The sequence below is a fragment of the Vanessa cardui genome, chromosome 27 (genome assembly GCF_905220365.1).
Source record: "Vanessa cardui chromosome 27, ilVanCard2.1, whole genome shotgun sequence".
NCBI classification, from domain to species: domain Eukaryota; kingdom Metazoa; phylum Arthropoda; class Insecta; order Lepidoptera; family Nymphalidae; genus Vanessa; species Vanessa cardui.
In genome coordinates this window covers 5611666-5628740 of record NC_061149.1, presented here as the reverse complement: position 1 = coordinate 5628740, position 17075 = coordinate 5611666, and the positions used below count along the sequence as shown (strand labels likewise).

Here is a 17075-nt window from a genome sequence, read left to right as displayed (position 1 = left end):
ATATACAAATTACTTAAGCATTTTATGAATTATCTTTTGTTATATTTTTTCATAAATATCAATTCATATTAATGATTAAACTTGCAACTCTGTTATATGTATGTGTGAGAGCTGAGATGGCCCAGTGGTTAGAACGAGTGCATCTTAACCGATGATTGCGCGTTCAAACCCAGGCAAGCACCACTAATTATATGTGCTTAATTTGCGTTTATAATTCATCTCGTGCTCGGAGGTGACGGAAAACATCGTGAGGAAACCTGCATGTGTCTAATGTCATCGAAATTTTGCCACATATGCATTCTACCAACCCGCATTGGAACAGCGTGATGGAACATGCTCCAAGCCCTCTCCTTAATGGAAGAGGAGGCCTTATCCCAGCAGTGGGAAATTTACAGGCTTTTACTATTTTTATGATGCAAAGTTATTTCTCCAATCGTTTGAAGATTTGAACCACCCCTAATATGTCAATACAAGGTTTCTTCATATACATATATTGCTCAAATATAAAGTAAGTAAGTAACAGCATGTAAATTTCCCACAGCTGGGAAATTTACTATACTCCTCTCCCTAAGAGAGGGCTTGGAACATATTCCATAAAGAAACCTGCAAATAGCTCTAATATGTTATACACCACAATGTACTAGATAAATAAACGTCGTTGTGTTACTTTTCTTTAAAATAAAGCATTAGTCCCATAACTTACTAATATTATCTGTTATTTTACTTTTAAAGTTGCAAAAAATTTGCCGTTTTGCAAAACGCCATTTTATCACGAATCCACAGTGAATATTATAGACGTCAAGTTTCGACGAATGATATCGCGTCATTTCAGTGTAACGATTGTTAATTTGTCTCATTGGTTGGAAAAGCTGACAAACGGCGTAATATATGAACTCCATCTGCTTTTGGATATTTACTCGAACACGGGCGACGGTTTTCATCATCATGGGTTCGGTTCGATTCCCGCCCGAGTCGAAGTGTAATTGGTTTTCTATGCTGTCTTGGGTCTGTGTGTTTGTGGTACCGTCGCTACTTTTGATTTTCCATAACACACAGGGCCGTTTTTAGGGGAGGGCAACCGGGGCAACTGCCCTGGGGCCTCCACATGAGAGGGGGCCACAGTTTTCAGCAAGTTAACAAATACTGAGATATACTCAAATTATAATAATGTTACTATTTAATATTTTAAAAGTTACCGATACAAATACGGAAATCATAGCTTACTGAAATAAAAAGAAATAATTAATTCATAATAATATAATTATTAGGGTGTTCACGCTTCTGTTTATCTAGGGCCCTCACTTCTTTGTGGCCCCGGGGCCTCCAGACCTTTAAATCCGACTCTGATAACACAAGTGCTTTAGCTACTTACATTGGGATCCGAGTATTGTACGTTATGTTGTCCAATACTTATAAAAAGAAACCTTTCTTCTACTAAGGGTGCTATCATAATTCATAGTCCATGTTGTTCTATTAAAGTATCTTGTATTATATCTTCTCTGGATTTATTCAAATCTTAAGTCTTCAATTTGGTTTACGAAGACGAAAATTCCCGCTTTCATTAAATATAACCTAATATTTTCCAGCCAGGTGTGGTAAGTTCTAAAATCCTTAAGGCGTATTGTGCGGTCTCTTATCATTAACAGACTTTTATATAGTTATGAAATACATTCATATTTGTGCCAAAAAAATAAATGAAAAATGACGTAGATTTTATTTTCCAAGCCTCATGAAGAAATACTTTTTAAGTAGTAAGTCGTTGTTGTCTGTATACCCTGTACAACATCTTGTATTATTATTTCAATTACTTTGTAAGAATTGTTTTGTTTTTCTTTTTTGTTTTTGTTTTTGTTTGATTTATTAAATATATTGAATAATGATTGTTTGTTTTTTTTTTCTTTAACTTTGCTTAACGAAGGCACAGGCGAGCTGAGATGAACCAGTGGTTAGAACGCGTGCATCTTAACCGATGATTGCGGGTTCAAGCCCAGGCAAGCACCGCTATATACATGTGCTTAATTGTGTTTATAATGCATCTCATGCTGCATGAAACCTGCACGTGTTTAATTTCTTCGAAATTCTGCCACATGTGCATTGCACCAAGCCACAGTGGAACAGCGTGGTTAAATATGTTCCAAACCTTCTCCTTAGTGGGAGAGGAGGCCTTAGCCCAGCAGTGGGAAATTTACAGGCTGTTACTGTTAACGAAGGCAAAAAATTTGATGTCAAGTAGACCTTCATTTAGATTCAGATCCTTCTATTTAAAAGTAACAGAACTGAGGAGATTTGGAGCTTATTGTACCACGCTGCTGCGGGCTGGTGGATGCATATGACAGAATCTCATTGAAATTAGACACACGCAGGTTTCCTCACGAGGCTTGCACGAGCATGAGAATGAGATTAAATTTCAGTGCTGCTAAAGTTGAGCCAGCAATCATTATCCAATGCGGGTTGGTGAATGCAACTGTGACAGAAATTAGACATATGCAGATTTCCCAGGGATATTTGCACGACATGTTTTAACTGACAACATTTGGAATTAAAATTACTCAAGAAATCGTAAGCACTAAAATTTAGTATCTGGACAAACGACTTTAATATTAAAAGTTTTTTTTTATGGTATAGGTTGGCGGACGAGCATATAGGCCACCTGATGGTAAGTAGTCACCTTCACCTATAGACAATGACGCTGTAAGAAATATTAATTATTCCTTACATCGTCAATGTGCCACCAATCTTGGGAACTAAGATGTTATGTCCCTTGTGCCTGTAGTTACTCTGGCTCACTCACCCTTCAAACCGGAACACAACAATACTGAGTACCGTTATTTGGCGATAGAATAACTGATAAGTGGGTGGTAAACCTCATTCGTAAAAGTAAAGTTTTTATTTTTTAATCACTAAATGCAATAGATTACATTTACTTCAGGAATTTATTTTGATTCGTGTGCCATTTTATTTTCTATAGAATTGAAAATAAAGCAAATATATAACGAGACTTAATTATAACATATGTATAGCGAGTATAATGTCTTTACAATTTCGATATGGAAATTAGCATATTGAGCAGCGTAATTATCTGCCACCGTCGATATGCTTTTAACAATGTTTAAATAAATACCTACTGATATTCTTTATACACAACTTTTTAGTATTGTAATTTTTTATAGCCTCGTTTCCAGGTATAAGGTCCATTTTATTCTGCCAGATTTTAAAGAAATTATAAAATTATATGCACAAGATATGTCATACTTGTAACGTAGTTAGCATTACAATTATTAAATTCTTAATGCCAGATGCCAGTCATAATACAATGCAATTATTTATGGTGAAGTATGAAACGATACAAATCAGTTTCATACGAATGATTCAATCGATAAATACGTTAGCACTTTAAAGATAATAAGTATATAGTAGCTCAAAACAAGATAAGTCCTTATCGTATTATGTTAAATAAAAATTAACGTCTTTAAAATGTTAGACGGAACGATAAGTAAAAAATTGGGTAATGTTTTTGTTAGTAAACCAGCATTTATTCACGAAGACGACAAGGTAAGTCTTGATTTCTTTGAACTGTTTACCGGGTTTAAGTATGTTTATGTTTTAATAATTAGATAATTGCCTTGTGTTTATAATGATTTGATTGAAGCTTTGTTTGATGTTTGCACAACAAGTTCCTAAACTTACATGAATTTTAAAACAAATCACCTATTTTTCTAAGATGAATTTATTACACGTTGACATATTATTATAGATTAAAAAAAACTCTAGTACAACGAAATATTACAACATTATTGGTTCAAATAATTCTAAATGAAATATTTTTTTTCTTTAATAATATACATATATGTAACTAGGCAATGAGACTGTTTATCCAAACTAAAATTAGTTACAAATGAAAATATTCAGTCACTCAGACTCATTAACACAGTAAAATACTTAATTGTTATTATTTTACATAATTACAATTTTATCAAAATATTTTAGTGTATGGTTTTTGAAGAACAGTTCAACCCACAAGCTCCCATTCACTTTCTTGTTGTGCCTAAACGAATGATATCACACTTCACAACAGCCTCAGGCGAGGATGAAAAATTATTAGGTAAAACTAATATTGTTTTTTTTTTTGTATTTAAATGTTAGTAAAAGCGTTTTCCCTAACATACTCATTTAACAATTTTATCTTCAGGGCATTTAATCTTGATAGCTGGAAAAATTGCTGCAGAAAAGGGACTGCCACAAAATGGTTTCCATATGATGGTTGATGAAGATCACAAGACATCGAGATTTAAATGCTTGCATGTTTTTGGTAGAGCGCTTCAGCATATGATATGGCCAATTGGACCCGCAAGTAGGCTTTAAGATAAAGAGAACATGACTGTTTCAAAAGATCGTTTAAGGTTTTGGATTTCAAATAAATATTAAAATAAAACCTCTTATTTGTAAAATAAGACCTGCCTATCCTTATCTACAAACGTTATTAATTTAAACATATTATAAAATGGAGAAATGTAATGCAAGGTAATATATATTGCTTTTTTTTGGTTTATTTATAGAAGTTAAAACAAAATATATTGAATAGCACTTAATTACTTATATAAGCACTTTTGAATTGTCGTATAGAATTTAAATTAAAAGTAAAGTATGTTTTTATAATAACTCATAAGCAGACGTTGCAACTGACGCAGTAAAGCGACGCGACAAAATTATCTAGTAGTGAATGGAGTTCTTTACATTCGCATTTTAAGAACTGTAATGACATTATAAGTTAAAATGTCAAGTGAAAATAAAAAACATAATCCATGAACATGGCGGGCGGTGAAGTGGAACTTGCTCAAACTGCTTCTGAAGGAGGCGATACTATATTTGGAAAGATATTGAGGAAAGAAATCCCAGCTAAATTCGTTTACGAAGACGACCAGGTACTAAGATTAACATATTTCAATGCATAACTATGAAAAAATAGTAGCCGGTTTTTTCACGAACAGCTGATATAACCAACGAAAAACAAAGATAATTTTTTATAAGCTATTCATTACTTTATTTTCCAGTTCATATGAATCAGTCAGTATTATTATTTTTTAATTAATTAACAAAAAGGTTTTTAATAACCCTCTAAGAAAATGGTGCAGAATGATCAATAATTAGCATATTTCAGTGTGTCGCATTCAACGATGTGAACCCGCAAGCTCCAACCCATATCCTCGTCATTCCCAGGAAACCGATCTCTCAGCTTTCAAAAGCAGAAGATGCTGATGAACAACTCTTAGGTAACTAGATTAAATTTTTAAAATTCTTGATCCTATTGTGTAAATATGGCTTAAGGGGAGACCTGATGATAAGTGCTTTCCACTGCTATTAGACATTGTAATAAATATTAATCATACCTTACTTATACAAGTGTTATGTTCCCCGTGGCTGTTATTACATTAACCATTTACCATTCATACCCGAACACAACAATACCAAATATTGCTCTCAATATAGAATATAAAATAATAAAATGACAACTATCTAGAATGTTTATATAGTGGAAATTAAACAAGGAATAAAATATGTTTTTTTTTTAATTTGAAAAAATATTTTCAGGTCATTTGTTGATCGCAGCTCGCAAGGTTGCAGCTCAACAAGGTCTGGACAAATCTGGCTTCCGTTTGGTAATCAATGATGGAAAGAATGGTGCTCAAAGTGTTTACCATTTGCATATTCACATTTTAGGAGGACGCCAAATGCAATGGCCCCCTGGTTAAAAAATATATGTTATAGTCTGTGATTAATAAATCAAATTGTTAAATGAGTATTTCTTTTATTTCATGTATGTGGATCTTAGAGACCTTCGGTTATAATTAGAAAAATAGAAAAATGCTTAAGTTCATAAATTTCATAATAAATATATTGACGAAAAGTAAATTTAGTTATGGCAACACTGGCGTGAGGCTACATTATATAGATAAATGTTGTTATGAAGTGAAATTGAGGTGTTTTTTTTATTTTGGTAATGAACACATTGATATTCGAAGAGCTTACTCGTCTATTCCAACCATAAGAAGAGACAAGCTAAATAAACAACATTTGACAGCAGATTACAACAATAGCATTGGTCAAGAGCTTGATTAATCTACGATATTTACTACTACTATTATCGGAATTTTGGAAGTAAAATTAATGTGGACATGTGTGAAATAAATAACTACATGTAATACTATTAGATTATAATAAAGATATGTATTATGTATATTAACCAAGAACTGTATCAATATAGATGTTATACTTATAAGTAATTCTCATGAAATACGTAAATTGAGGTATCTTTATCGTTATTCCTTCTTCGATTGGAATAGGCTAAGTCTTGATAGTAGCAATATTCGATGGACTGATACTCGTTTCATGAGAATAGACGCTAAAAGAAATGTAGATTTCTAAACTTTAACGACGCTCTTTTCGCTAGTAAATTATAATAAAAACGAAACCAAAATAATTTTATTTTAGTAGACACGATTATTATTTTGTACGATTAATTTAAATGTAAAGTTATCACCGGTTTTGAATTTAGTTTTCGCTGATTGTAGAATCGGCAAAAACTGACAGTTATTTTTTTCCGTAGTATCTCTTATTATTAATTTATATAAATACGGTATAATTTTTATTTATTGCAGAATAAATGTATGTCAAACTAAGACTAACTCAATATCGATGTTTTCAAATTATCGATTATCGAAACACAACCTTATCGTTGACTTACAGCCGAGTGCCGACTGCCGACTGCTGATTACTGAGAGTATACAATCACTATTGAATTGAGAATTAATAAATAAACAAACAGATTGATATTGTAAAGATATTAAGATAAATAAAGGAAAATGAGTGGAAATCATGTAGTCAATACCATATTCAGCGAATTCCAGAAAAGTTTAGACGAAGAACAAGAATTACGCGAAGTGAGTACAAAATAATAACATATGCATTATTCCGCAATAACAGGATTTATAAACATGTCTTGTTAATATTCGCTATTTAAATATATTGAAGCTTAAAAAAAAGTGTTTCATGGTATTTTGAAGAAAAATAACAAAATTTTAATATGTTTTTAATTGTACTTCCAGTGATATTTAATATTTAAAATTTTTAGGTTATTCGTAATATTTGTAAAGATGTCGACCAAATATCCCGTAAAATAACGACAGTTTTGCAAGTTATACATCACAATGAAGCTGAGAGTAAGTAGTATTAACCAAATAAGATAATTCGTAAAGTATACCTTATATTAACTTTATTTCTTACAAATATGACTCGTAAAATAAAATGTTTCTAATATATTATTAATTTTTAATATATCTCGATAGGTCTTTTTGTACAAACTTACAATATTAGTACACACTGTAAATGTTAATATATAATTTTATTCGCAATAGGTAATTGTCATTGCCTATAGATATTGGCGCGGTAAAAACAAAATATTTTTTTAAATTAGCCAATAACTTTGGGAATTAGTAAATTATGCCAAATTATTATAAAAAAATAAGTTTTTTATTTACATTAATATGAATATATTAAGATATATTTTTTAATAAGATTATAATTTATAGGGAAGAATTAAATGTATTTACCTCAAATTGAATTATTTTCATTCCAGTTGGTCAAGCATGCTTGCAAGCACGTGAATTATTTGAGAAAGCCAGTGAGGGTTATGGAAAGCTCAAAGAGGCTGTGCCATCAACAGATTATTATAAGTATGGTATACTTACACATTTTTAATTAATTACTCCTGTACCTTAGTACAAACATGTATTGTATATAATGATATAAAATTGTATCCAATCATAAAATAAAGAATAAAACACTCAATTTACATATTCCAATAGTTACTAATAACTCTGCTGTATTTACATTACATATTACTATTACATACATTTGCTGTATTGTTATTATATACATTTCTTACTTTTTTTTTACTACAGACATTTTTATGAACCTTTTATTAACTAATAGTTTTTGAGCTTATTTCACAACATGGGTCCTATGCTAGTTGGCACATAGTTAGCAGATTATTATCAGAATCATGCAGATTTCCTTAAGATGTTGCCCTTCACAACGGAGTATGAATTATAAACACAAATTAAGCTTATGCTAATTCAGTGATGCTTGACTAGGTATCTTCAATTATCAGTCATATTTAATTAGTCTATCAATTTTATTTATATTTATATTAAAAACTTTATTTCTCCAAACCCAAATTCAACCACCTTTATTCAATAAAGAAGCATTATACTACTTATTATTTGTCAAATTGAAAATCGCAAATATAAAATTGTTTTCTATGGTATGTTATTTTTTAATATGTTTATCCTTTATACGTGGCTAATGACCTATATTGGTGCAAAATTTGAAGTTTCTAAGTCTCCTAGAAGTACCATAGATTTTTGATGATCGGTCAGTGAGTCAGGGAGTGACAAAATGGTGTAACTTTGATTGACCGTAACTTCTAAACCATTATGGTTTTGAATTAATTCAATTGGCTTTTAATTTCGAACTTAAGCTTTTTCTAATGCCTACTATTATTCACTGAAAACCCAAACTCCTAGCTTTGTTCACGTCGAAGATATAGGGGAAGGGGAAGATACAGTCTCGAATCGCTTCGAGATAAGATGGTACGGCCGTGCCCGTTTTGCTCGAGACTTGGCTGGGGCACTACCGTGCCCCCAGATCCTGACCTGACTTCTTTTCAGAACTAACAAAAGAAACTCAGCGTGATTTTTATCTGTCAATTTATATATAAGTTATTCTACCGCCAAATAACAATACTCAGTATTGTTGTGTTCCGGTCTGAAGAGTGAGTGAGCCAGTGTAACTACAGGCACAAGGGACATAACATCTTAGTTCCCAAGGTTAGTGGCACATTGACGATGTAAGGAATAGTTAATATTCCGTACAGCGTCATTGTCTATGGGCGATGGTGACCACTTATCATCAGGTGGCACATATGCTTGTCTGCCAACCTATACTATAAAAAAAAAAAATTAAAGTTTAACATTTCAACTCTTCATCCATACTGTACATATACCTGTATGTATAATAAAGATGCGTTAAATATAGGAACTGGACATTATTGGTTATCATTCTGTTTCAGATATCAGGATCATTGGCGTTTCATGACACAGCGGTATTGCTTTCTCATCTCATTGACGATCTGGTTGGAGAAGGGTATCCTAGCGCCACACGATACTGTTGCATCTGTTTTAGGCAGTGAGTATTATCAATTTTTTATTTTAACTGTTGATGGTCTTAACGACCACATCATAACCTCATCTAAAATTCGGTTCATATTATTACCCCTGGTGGTATGGCTCCGTGGTGGTAGGGCTTTGTGCAAGCTCGTCTGGGTAGGCACCACCCACTCATCAGTTATTCTACCGCCAAATAACAATACTCAGAATTGTTGTGTTCCGGTTTGAGGGTGAGTGAGCCAGTGTAACTACAGGCACAAGGGACATAACATCTTAGTTCCCAAGGTTGGGGGCGCATTGACGATGTAAGGAATAGTTAATATTTCTTGCAGCGTCATTGTCTATGGTTCATGATGACCACTTACTATCAGCCCTATCAGGTGACTCATATACCCGTCTGCCAACCTATACAATAAGAAAAAAAAAAATTTGAGATTACATTTAGTTACAAAGTATGATATTATATAGACACTTATATAGTACAACCTGTGCCCGCGAATTTGTACGCGTTTGAATTTAACAAAAAAATATATATTGTAGCCTAAGTTACTCTTTATTTTATATAAAATCAGTCCAGCCGTTTCAGAGATTAGGCAGATCAAACAGACAGTCAGACAAAAATTGTAATAAATGTTATTTCGGTATACTTACATATACCTAAATAACATTTATTACCGTGTACATACATATGTATTGAGTCAAAAAAGGGATATTTTTAATATTACAAACAGACGCTCCAATTTTATTATATGTATAGACTAGTTCGTTCTCGTTTTAGTGGTTCGTAGAAGTTCAAGCTTGCCTCACACCAATTTTCGTCAAATTTGGTTCATTGGTTTGGTCGTGAAAGAGCAACAGACCGACAGACTTATTTTCACATTTATAAAATTAATATAAATTGGATACATATAGCTGATATTAAAAAAAAAAACTTTCCAAAAATTATAATCAAAATATAGTTTATTCAAGTAGGCTTTTACAAGCACTTTTGTTTCGTCATTTATATGTATTTTTTACAAATAATTTAAATTTATGAAACGGCAAAGTTAAAAACGTCTGTGAAATTTTATTATTGACACGAATACGACGACGTATGGGGCATTTCATTTCATTCCATTCTTAAAAAGTGGTAAGACTTTACTAATTTTAACAGGAAATGAACCCGTGTCCAAACTCTTATTAAATATTACTGCTATATACGGAGCAATATCGTGTATGATGTTATTTATGAATTTTACTGAAATGCCCCATACGTCGTTAGTTTTTTTAATATTGAGTGTTTTAAATACTTATTGAATAAATTAAGTATTATTTTCAACTTTCGTTAGTAAATAATCATTATTAAACTCATAATATACACTGAGTACAATAATCCACAATTTATTTTTCGCATTGTGAAATAGCCTATTGTAACCGGTAGCTGGTACCCGCAAGACAGGCTAGCCTAGTGCGGGACCACTGGATGTTTTGCGACTATGTTAACTTTTCATGTCAGTAAATTTATTTTTATTATAACAACAGCCTGTAAATTCCCACTGCTGGCTAAAGGCCTCCTCTCCCTTTGAGGAGAGGGTTTGGAATCTATTCCACCACGCTGTTCCAATGCGGGTTGGTGGAATACACATGTGGCACAATTTCTATGAAATTTGTCACATGCAGGTTTCCTCACGATGTTTTCTTTCACCGCTGAGCACGAGATGAATTATAATGTCAAATTAAGCACATGAATTAGCAGTGCTTGCCTGGGTTTGAACCCGCAATCATCGGTTAAGATGCACGCGTTCTAATCACTGGGCCATCTCGACTCAAATCATCTCCGACACCAAAATCCGGTCAGGTCATAATTCCAACAGTTCTCCAGACTCCAAACACAAATATATACAATTAAAGAAATTAGTAGCAATAGGTTATTTTACAAAGCGTAAAATAAAGTGTCATTGATTGTAATCAGTATATATCATGAGTTTTAAAATAATTGTTTATTAATGAAAGTTGAAAATAGTAAATAATTTATTCATAAATCCATAAATAAAAATGATTTTTTTAAACGTGACACTAAAAGCTTCTAATTGGTCTAGTTAATGATGACATCACTTGCTTGTTTACCTCGTTTGCCTACTGTATCTGTATTATATGTACCACAGATTGCTATACAGGCAAGTGACGTCACCGACCCCATTACAGCGCCATATTATCCAAGTAGCGTTTTCGCGCGCTATTTAAATATTTTAATATGATATTTTTCGGCAAATATGTACATAAAATAAAAAAAAAACAACTTTTACTTGGTTCCTTAACCTCTACTAGATAATATAAAATAATTTATAAACTAGTCAAATAGTTATTACGTCACAAAAGCTAACATACCAGACAGACATTTTGTATGAATAATCACGACAGAAAGAAATGATAAAATTTATCAAAAGCTGATCGAATTAACACACCATTTACGCAGTAATTTATCAAGAATTTTTTAATATCGAATGACGAAACCAACACCTGATTTTCTGAGCGCTTATAATGAATTAGTACGAGATTTTTAAAGGGATTAGTAAGCAAGTTAGTAACAGTCTGTAAAGTTCCCACTGCTGGGCTAAGGCCTCCTCTTCCATTAAGGAGAGTGCTTGGAACATATTCCACCACGCTCTTCCAATGCGGGTTGTTGGAATGCACATGTGGCAGACTTTCGATTAAATTAGGGACATGCGGGTTTCCTCGCGATGGTTTTCTTTACCGCCGTGCACGAGATGAATTATAAACACACATTAAGCACATGAATATTCAGTGGTGCTTGCCTGGATTTGAACCCGCAATCATCGGTTAAGATGCACGCGTTCTCACCACTGGGCCATCTCGTCTCATTGTCCATGTATTATATACAAAAACCTTCTCGAATCACTTTATGTCTTAAAAAAACCGCATCAATATCCGTTGCGTCATTTGAAAGATCTCATCATGTCTACATAGGGACAGACAGCGGTAAGCGGCTTTGTTTTATACTGTGTAATTAATTATATTACACAATATAACTTTCTTAGAAGCACCAACATTAAGGCACCTCTGAAAGGCTAATACTTAATAAAAAAATTGGTAATGTTTTAGATGGTTTTGTGGATTAGTGTTGGTAACATAAAATTAAAATGTCTTAATAACAGCTTAAATACACTTACTACTTTACTGTAATACTTCAACGTGGCCTAAAATTGCGCTGAGGCAGCAGTACTTTAATTTTCAAGGTAAATCATAATTATTATTATCACTTATTACGATACTATCACAACATATATAATCGATTTGGTCTTAATATTAGTGGCCTTGACTCGGCTAATTATATTTTGTATCCGATAACAACAGTCTAGTACAATGATTTTACTTTGATATCATATATTTTTAAGACTAAATTACAGTGTAAACTCTTTATAACATTATCCTTTATAACGATAAACTCTCTATAAAGTGGAAGTGAGCACGACTTGGTTGGTTTGCGTTAAAACCCACATATTGATACACTCTGTATAGCGATACAGCCATTCTCTATTACGAAGAAATGTGTTCATAATTTTAGACAGTAACTATTTATTATCACCTAATCATATCTAATCTTCTAAGCATAGAGCGAGAATTTTCGCTGCTAAAACTACCAGTATCTTTTTAATTAAGATGATCAAGTGGACAAAACCGAATCACCAACAATTGTTACTAAGTTGTTAGAATTTTTTTGTTGTTTAATCAAGACGATTCCACCACATACACTAGATATGAATAGAATACATAAAATAATGCATAAAAAGTACTGGCATAGCAAAAAACGTCACACAAAGTTAGCGGACTATATGTGTAAACAATAATTTATAAGCAAATTTTTCTATTTCGATTTCGATTCGATCGATGTGTTTTTTTTGGTTACTCCATATAACGACAAAAAATGCTCATTCCCTTGAGTTTCGTTATAACGAGTTTACACTGTATTCATAGTTAAATAGACTTTGACCACCGTTTCACTGATTATAATATGTTTCTATATGTCATGTATGTATTGCAAGGAATGTTTTAAGACGATACTGTAATTCGCCGTTAGATAGCCTTGTAGCACATCAACAGCAGCCTGTATATTTCCCATTGCTGGGCAAAGGCCTCGTCTCTTTTTGAGCAGAAGGTTTGGAACATATACCATCACGCTGTTCCAATGCGAATTGCTGGAATACACATGTGGCAGAATTTCTATGAAATAATACGCATGCAGTTTTCCTTCACCGCCGAGCATGAGATGAATTATAAACACAAAATAAGCACATGAATATTTAGTGGTGCTTGCTTGCGTTTGAACCCGAAGTCATCGTTTAAGAAGCACGAGTTCTTACCACAAGGCCATATAGAATAAATAAAACCGTATCCAATCATAAAATAAAGATAATAAGATACTTAATATTTAATAATTAACTCTCCATTATAATGTTCTACAACATTTCCTAATTAATATATCTTTATTTACAATACAACACAATAGTGTTGAAGTAAAGTTTGTTTAATAATTCATTGATTAAGATGCAGGCGTTCTAACCACTGGACCATCTCTGCAAGCGTAGTAGCACATTAGCTTGAAGTGTTTTCAAATCTTTTCCTTGTCGAACCGCCAACAAATGGAAATCTTCCAGCACACATGTTCACCCCTTACAACCTCTTGACTCTTGCCTCTTGTTGACTGTACTGGTCGTCTTGATAGGACTCCACTTCCACTTATCATCAGGTGGAGTGACCTCATATGCCTACTCGAGTCGTATTTTTCAATTAATAACAGTGGCTTGCATTTGGAGAGCGTTATGTCCAACAGTGGACGAATATGGGCTCATGATGATGATGATAGTTTAATAGGTCTTAATGATTATATTTCACGTCCTCACTCACGACAATGTCCCCCACCATACATACACATGGCTGAGATGGGCCAGTGGTTAGAACGCATGCATCTTAACCGATGATCGCGAGTTCAAAGGCAAGCACCACTATATATATGTGCTTAATTTGTGTTTATAATTCATCTCGTGCTAGGCGGTGAAGGAAAACATCGTGAGGAAACGTGCATGTGTCTAATTTCATCGAAATTCTGCCACATGTGCATTACACCAACCCGCATTGGAACAGCGTGGTGGAATATTCTTAACGGAAGAGGACGCCTTATCCCAGAAGTGGGAAATTTACGGGCTGTTACTTTACTTTATACATACACATACACAAAATGTGTGTCTGTAAACATGGAGTTACAAAACTGGATATATAATATACATATGTTTTGATCGTCAAAGATTCAGAGCGCCTGGTCGCTGACCAATTGTGACGTTATATCTAAGTCGTACGATTTGTTACAGTAAGCGCGGTGGAGGAGAAGGAAGGTTTTCATCTCGACATCGAGGACTATCTCGTTGGACTGTTACACCTCTGCTCTGAACTGGTAAGTAGTTATCAAAGGGAAAATGAAACATGGTGAAAAGAAACTCCTTTCTATTGTCCTATTTGGTTGTGGTGACCTCTTTACATCAGATGGTATGCATTCATAATACCAACAATTGCTTAACAATAATTATGTTTAGTACTAGCAGACTTTAACAAAACATTTTGATGTAGCCTAAGTTACTCCTTATTATATCAGCTATCTGCCAGTGAAAGTTTTGTCAAAATCGGTCCAGCCGTTCTAGAGATTAGTAGGACAATTTAATCGAAATCATTTCAATCTTTCTTGAGTTGCACAGTTACATACGTACAGAAGATCTTCATATATACATATATACTATGTTGTATTTAATTCAAAGGATATTTTCAGTCGCGAGCTGAGATGGTCCAGTGGTTAGAACGCGTCCATCTTAACCGATGATTGCGGGTTCAAACCCAGGCAAGCACCGCTGATTCATGTGCTTAATTTGTCTTTATAATTCATCTCGTGCTCAGCGGTGAAGGAAAACATCGTGAGGAAACCTGCATGTGACATATTTCATAGAAATTCTGCCACATGTGTATTCCACCAACCCGCATTGGAACAGCATGGTGGAATATGTTCCAAACCTTCTCCTCAAAGGGAGAGGAGGCATTTAGCCCAGCACTGGGAACTTACAGGCTGTTGTTGTTGTTTCAGTCGCGTCTCGCAGTCAACTCGGTGACGCGAGGCGATTACGAAAAACCTTTACAGATTTCGAAGTTCGTAATGGAACTCAACGCCGGTTTCAGGTGAGTTGGCTAACGAGAATCATCATCATTATTATTATAAAATAAAGTCGTTTACCCCTGTCTGTCTGTCTGTTCGCTATAAACTCCAAAACTACTGTACTGTACTGTCTGACATATGCTATTTTTATATATATTTTTTCTCTTTTTATTTGTAAACTATTTATTTTAGTATCAAATTTAATTTTTTTATTGATTTAAGCATTTAATAAATAATATAATAATAAATATGAAACAACATCACATACATTACTCTGATCCCAATGTAAGTAGCTGAAGCACTTGTGTTATGGAAATCAGAAGTAACGACGGTACCACAAACACCCAGACCCAGGACAATATAGAAAACTAATGGTAATCTACATCGACTCGGCCGGGAATCGAATCCGGGACCTCAGAGTGGCGTACCCATGATAACCGGTGTACACGCCACTCGACCACGGAGGTCGTCAAATTAAGCATCGATTTAAGCGTAAATTTAAGCATTAAATTTAAAGTTGAACTAAAACATTGATTGGGAAGTCACTGGTCCCTAAGGTACGGGTTTTTCCTAGTTTAGGGGTACAGGGCCTCTTTGAGATATGTATTTTGATATAAGAACAATAAATATATTATAATGTTGATTTAAGAGAATTATGCGAGTTTAATCATATTTGTTCAAGCTTTTAGAAAGGGTAAGGATAGCCAAATAAATTAATACTGTAACTGTGATGAATTACTTCCAACTTAAAGATTAAATATATTAACTTTTACACTGACCAGATTTTCATGCGGTTTTCACTTATCGACAGACTGATTCATTAGGAAGGTTTAGGTGTATAATTTATTAAGGATTCTGTCTAATTGAAATGGAACGACAATTGTTAAACATGTCGAAATAAAAGAATATATATATATATATATATATATATATATATATATAAGTATATTCACTCGTGCGAAGCCGGGAAAAAAACAAAGTAGAAAAGGGTTTGAAAAGCCTTTATCATATTGGTGCATACTACGTTGATGCATATTTAATTATTTAATGAGTAAGAGGTTTTGGACACACGGGACACAGTGTCATAGACCCTACTCAGTTCTTCTCCATTAATAATAGTCAAGGACTAAAATCTTTATTCTAAATGAAAAGGGGTTAAACAGATGCCTGAATCTGTAGCGACGAATGGCGTCGAATGGCGTGATAGGGAGCTATTTCTATTGGGTGTGTAAATCGGCAGTAATCGGTTTTATTGAATTTGCCGATGCTACATCTGAGTTGTGTCGTACTTTATTAATATTATGAATACGAAAGTATTTTTCTGTACTAATTGTCGCTATTTCACGAAATGAATTTGATAAAATTTGCTATGAAAAAAGCTTAAAGATTTTTTTATGCCTGACGATTAATTAATACTCGAGAAAATCCGGAGGCGAAAACTAGTGGTATATGAATATAATAATGTATTATTTACAGGTTATTAAATCTAAAGAACGATCACCTACGGAAGAGGTTCGATGCGCTGAAGTATGATGTCAAGAAAATAGAGGAGGTTGTCTATGATCTGAGCATTCGGGGACTTTTGCCCAAAGCGCAGCCGAGTACAGAGGAGGCTTAGACTGATAATAATTTTTTTAATAAAAAATAAAAAAATA

The 17075-nt window shown here is 33.5% G+C and overlaps 3 protein-coding genes across 3 annotated transcripts; all 3 read left to right on the top strand.

Annotated features, from left to right (window-relative positions):
• Positions 1–3329: 3329 nt before the first annotated feature.
• Positions 3330–4438, top strand: LOC124541077 (adenosine 5'-monophosphoramidase HINT1-like). Its single transcript, XM_047118900.1, has 3 exons — positions 3330–3552; positions 3988–4102; positions 4190–4438. Exons 1-3 carry the CDS (start codon positions 3475–3477, stop codon positions 4360–4362), a joined length of 366 nt encoding a protein of 121 aa, XP_046974856.1. The 5' UTR covers positions 3330–3474; the 3' UTR covers positions 4363–4438.
• A 322-nt stretch (positions 4439–4760) lies between these two features.
• Positions 4761–5797, top strand: LOC124541076 (adenosine 5'-monophosphoramidase HINT1-like). Its single transcript, XM_047118899.1, has 3 exons — positions 4761–4922; positions 5159–5270; positions 5590–5797. Exons 1-3 carry the CDS (start codon positions 4803–4805, stop codon positions 5748–5750), a joined length of 393 nt encoding a protein of 130 aa, XP_046974855.1. The 5' UTR covers positions 4761–4802; the 3' UTR covers positions 5751–5797.
• A 929-nt stretch (positions 5798–6726) lies between these two features.
• LOC124541082 (translin) lies at positions 6727–17075 on the top strand. The gene is made up of 7 exons (XM_047118907.1): positions 6727–6938; positions 7130–7217; positions 7634–7730; positions 9128–9243; positions 14591–14673; positions 15352–15443; positions 16897–17075. Exons 1-7 carry the CDS (start codon positions 6861–6863, stop codon positions 17036–17038), a joined length of 696 nt encoding a protein of 231 aa, XP_046974863.1. The 5' UTR covers positions 6727–6860; the 3' UTR covers positions 17039–17075.

Excerpts from the sequence above, each read along its gene's own strand:
- LOC124541077 (XM_047118900.1), top strand. The coding sequence starts at position 3,475 with ATGTTAGACGGAACGATAAGTAAAAAATTGGGTAATGTTTTTGTTAGT. Across the intron at positions 3,553-3,987 it reads TTATTCACGAAGACGACAAG|TGTATGGTTTTTGAAGAACA; the intron begins GTAAGTCTTGAT and ends AAAATATTTTAG. Across the intron at positions 4,103-4,189 it reads CGAGGATGAAAAATTATTAG|GGCATTTAATCTTGATAGCT; the intron begins GTAAAACTAATA and ends TTTTATCTTCAG.
- LOC124541076 (XM_047118899.1), top strand. The coding sequence starts at position 4,803 with ATGAACATGGCGGGCGGTGAAGTGGAACTTGCTCAAACTGCTTCTGAA. Across the intron at positions 4,923-5,158 it reads TCGTTTACGAAGACGACCAG|TGTGTCGCATTCAACGATGT; the intron begins GTACTAAGATTA and ends AGCATATTTCAG. Across the intron at positions 5,271-5,589 it reads TGCTGATGAACAACTCTTAG|GTCATTTGTTGATCGCAGCT; the intron begins GTAACTAGATTA and ends AAATATTTTCAG.
- LOC124541082 (XM_047118907.1), top strand. The coding sequence starts at position 6,861 with ATGAGTGGAAATCATGTAGTCAATACCATATTCAGCGAATTCCAGAAA. Across the intron at positions 6,939-7,129 it reads AAGAACAAGAATTACGCGAA|GTTATTCGTAATATTTGTAA; the intron begins GTGAGTACAAAA and ends TAAAATTTTTAG. Across the intron at positions 7,731-9,127 it reads CCATCAACAGATTATTATAA|ATATCAGGATCATTGGCGTT; the intron begins GTATGGTATACT and ends ATTCTGTTTCAG.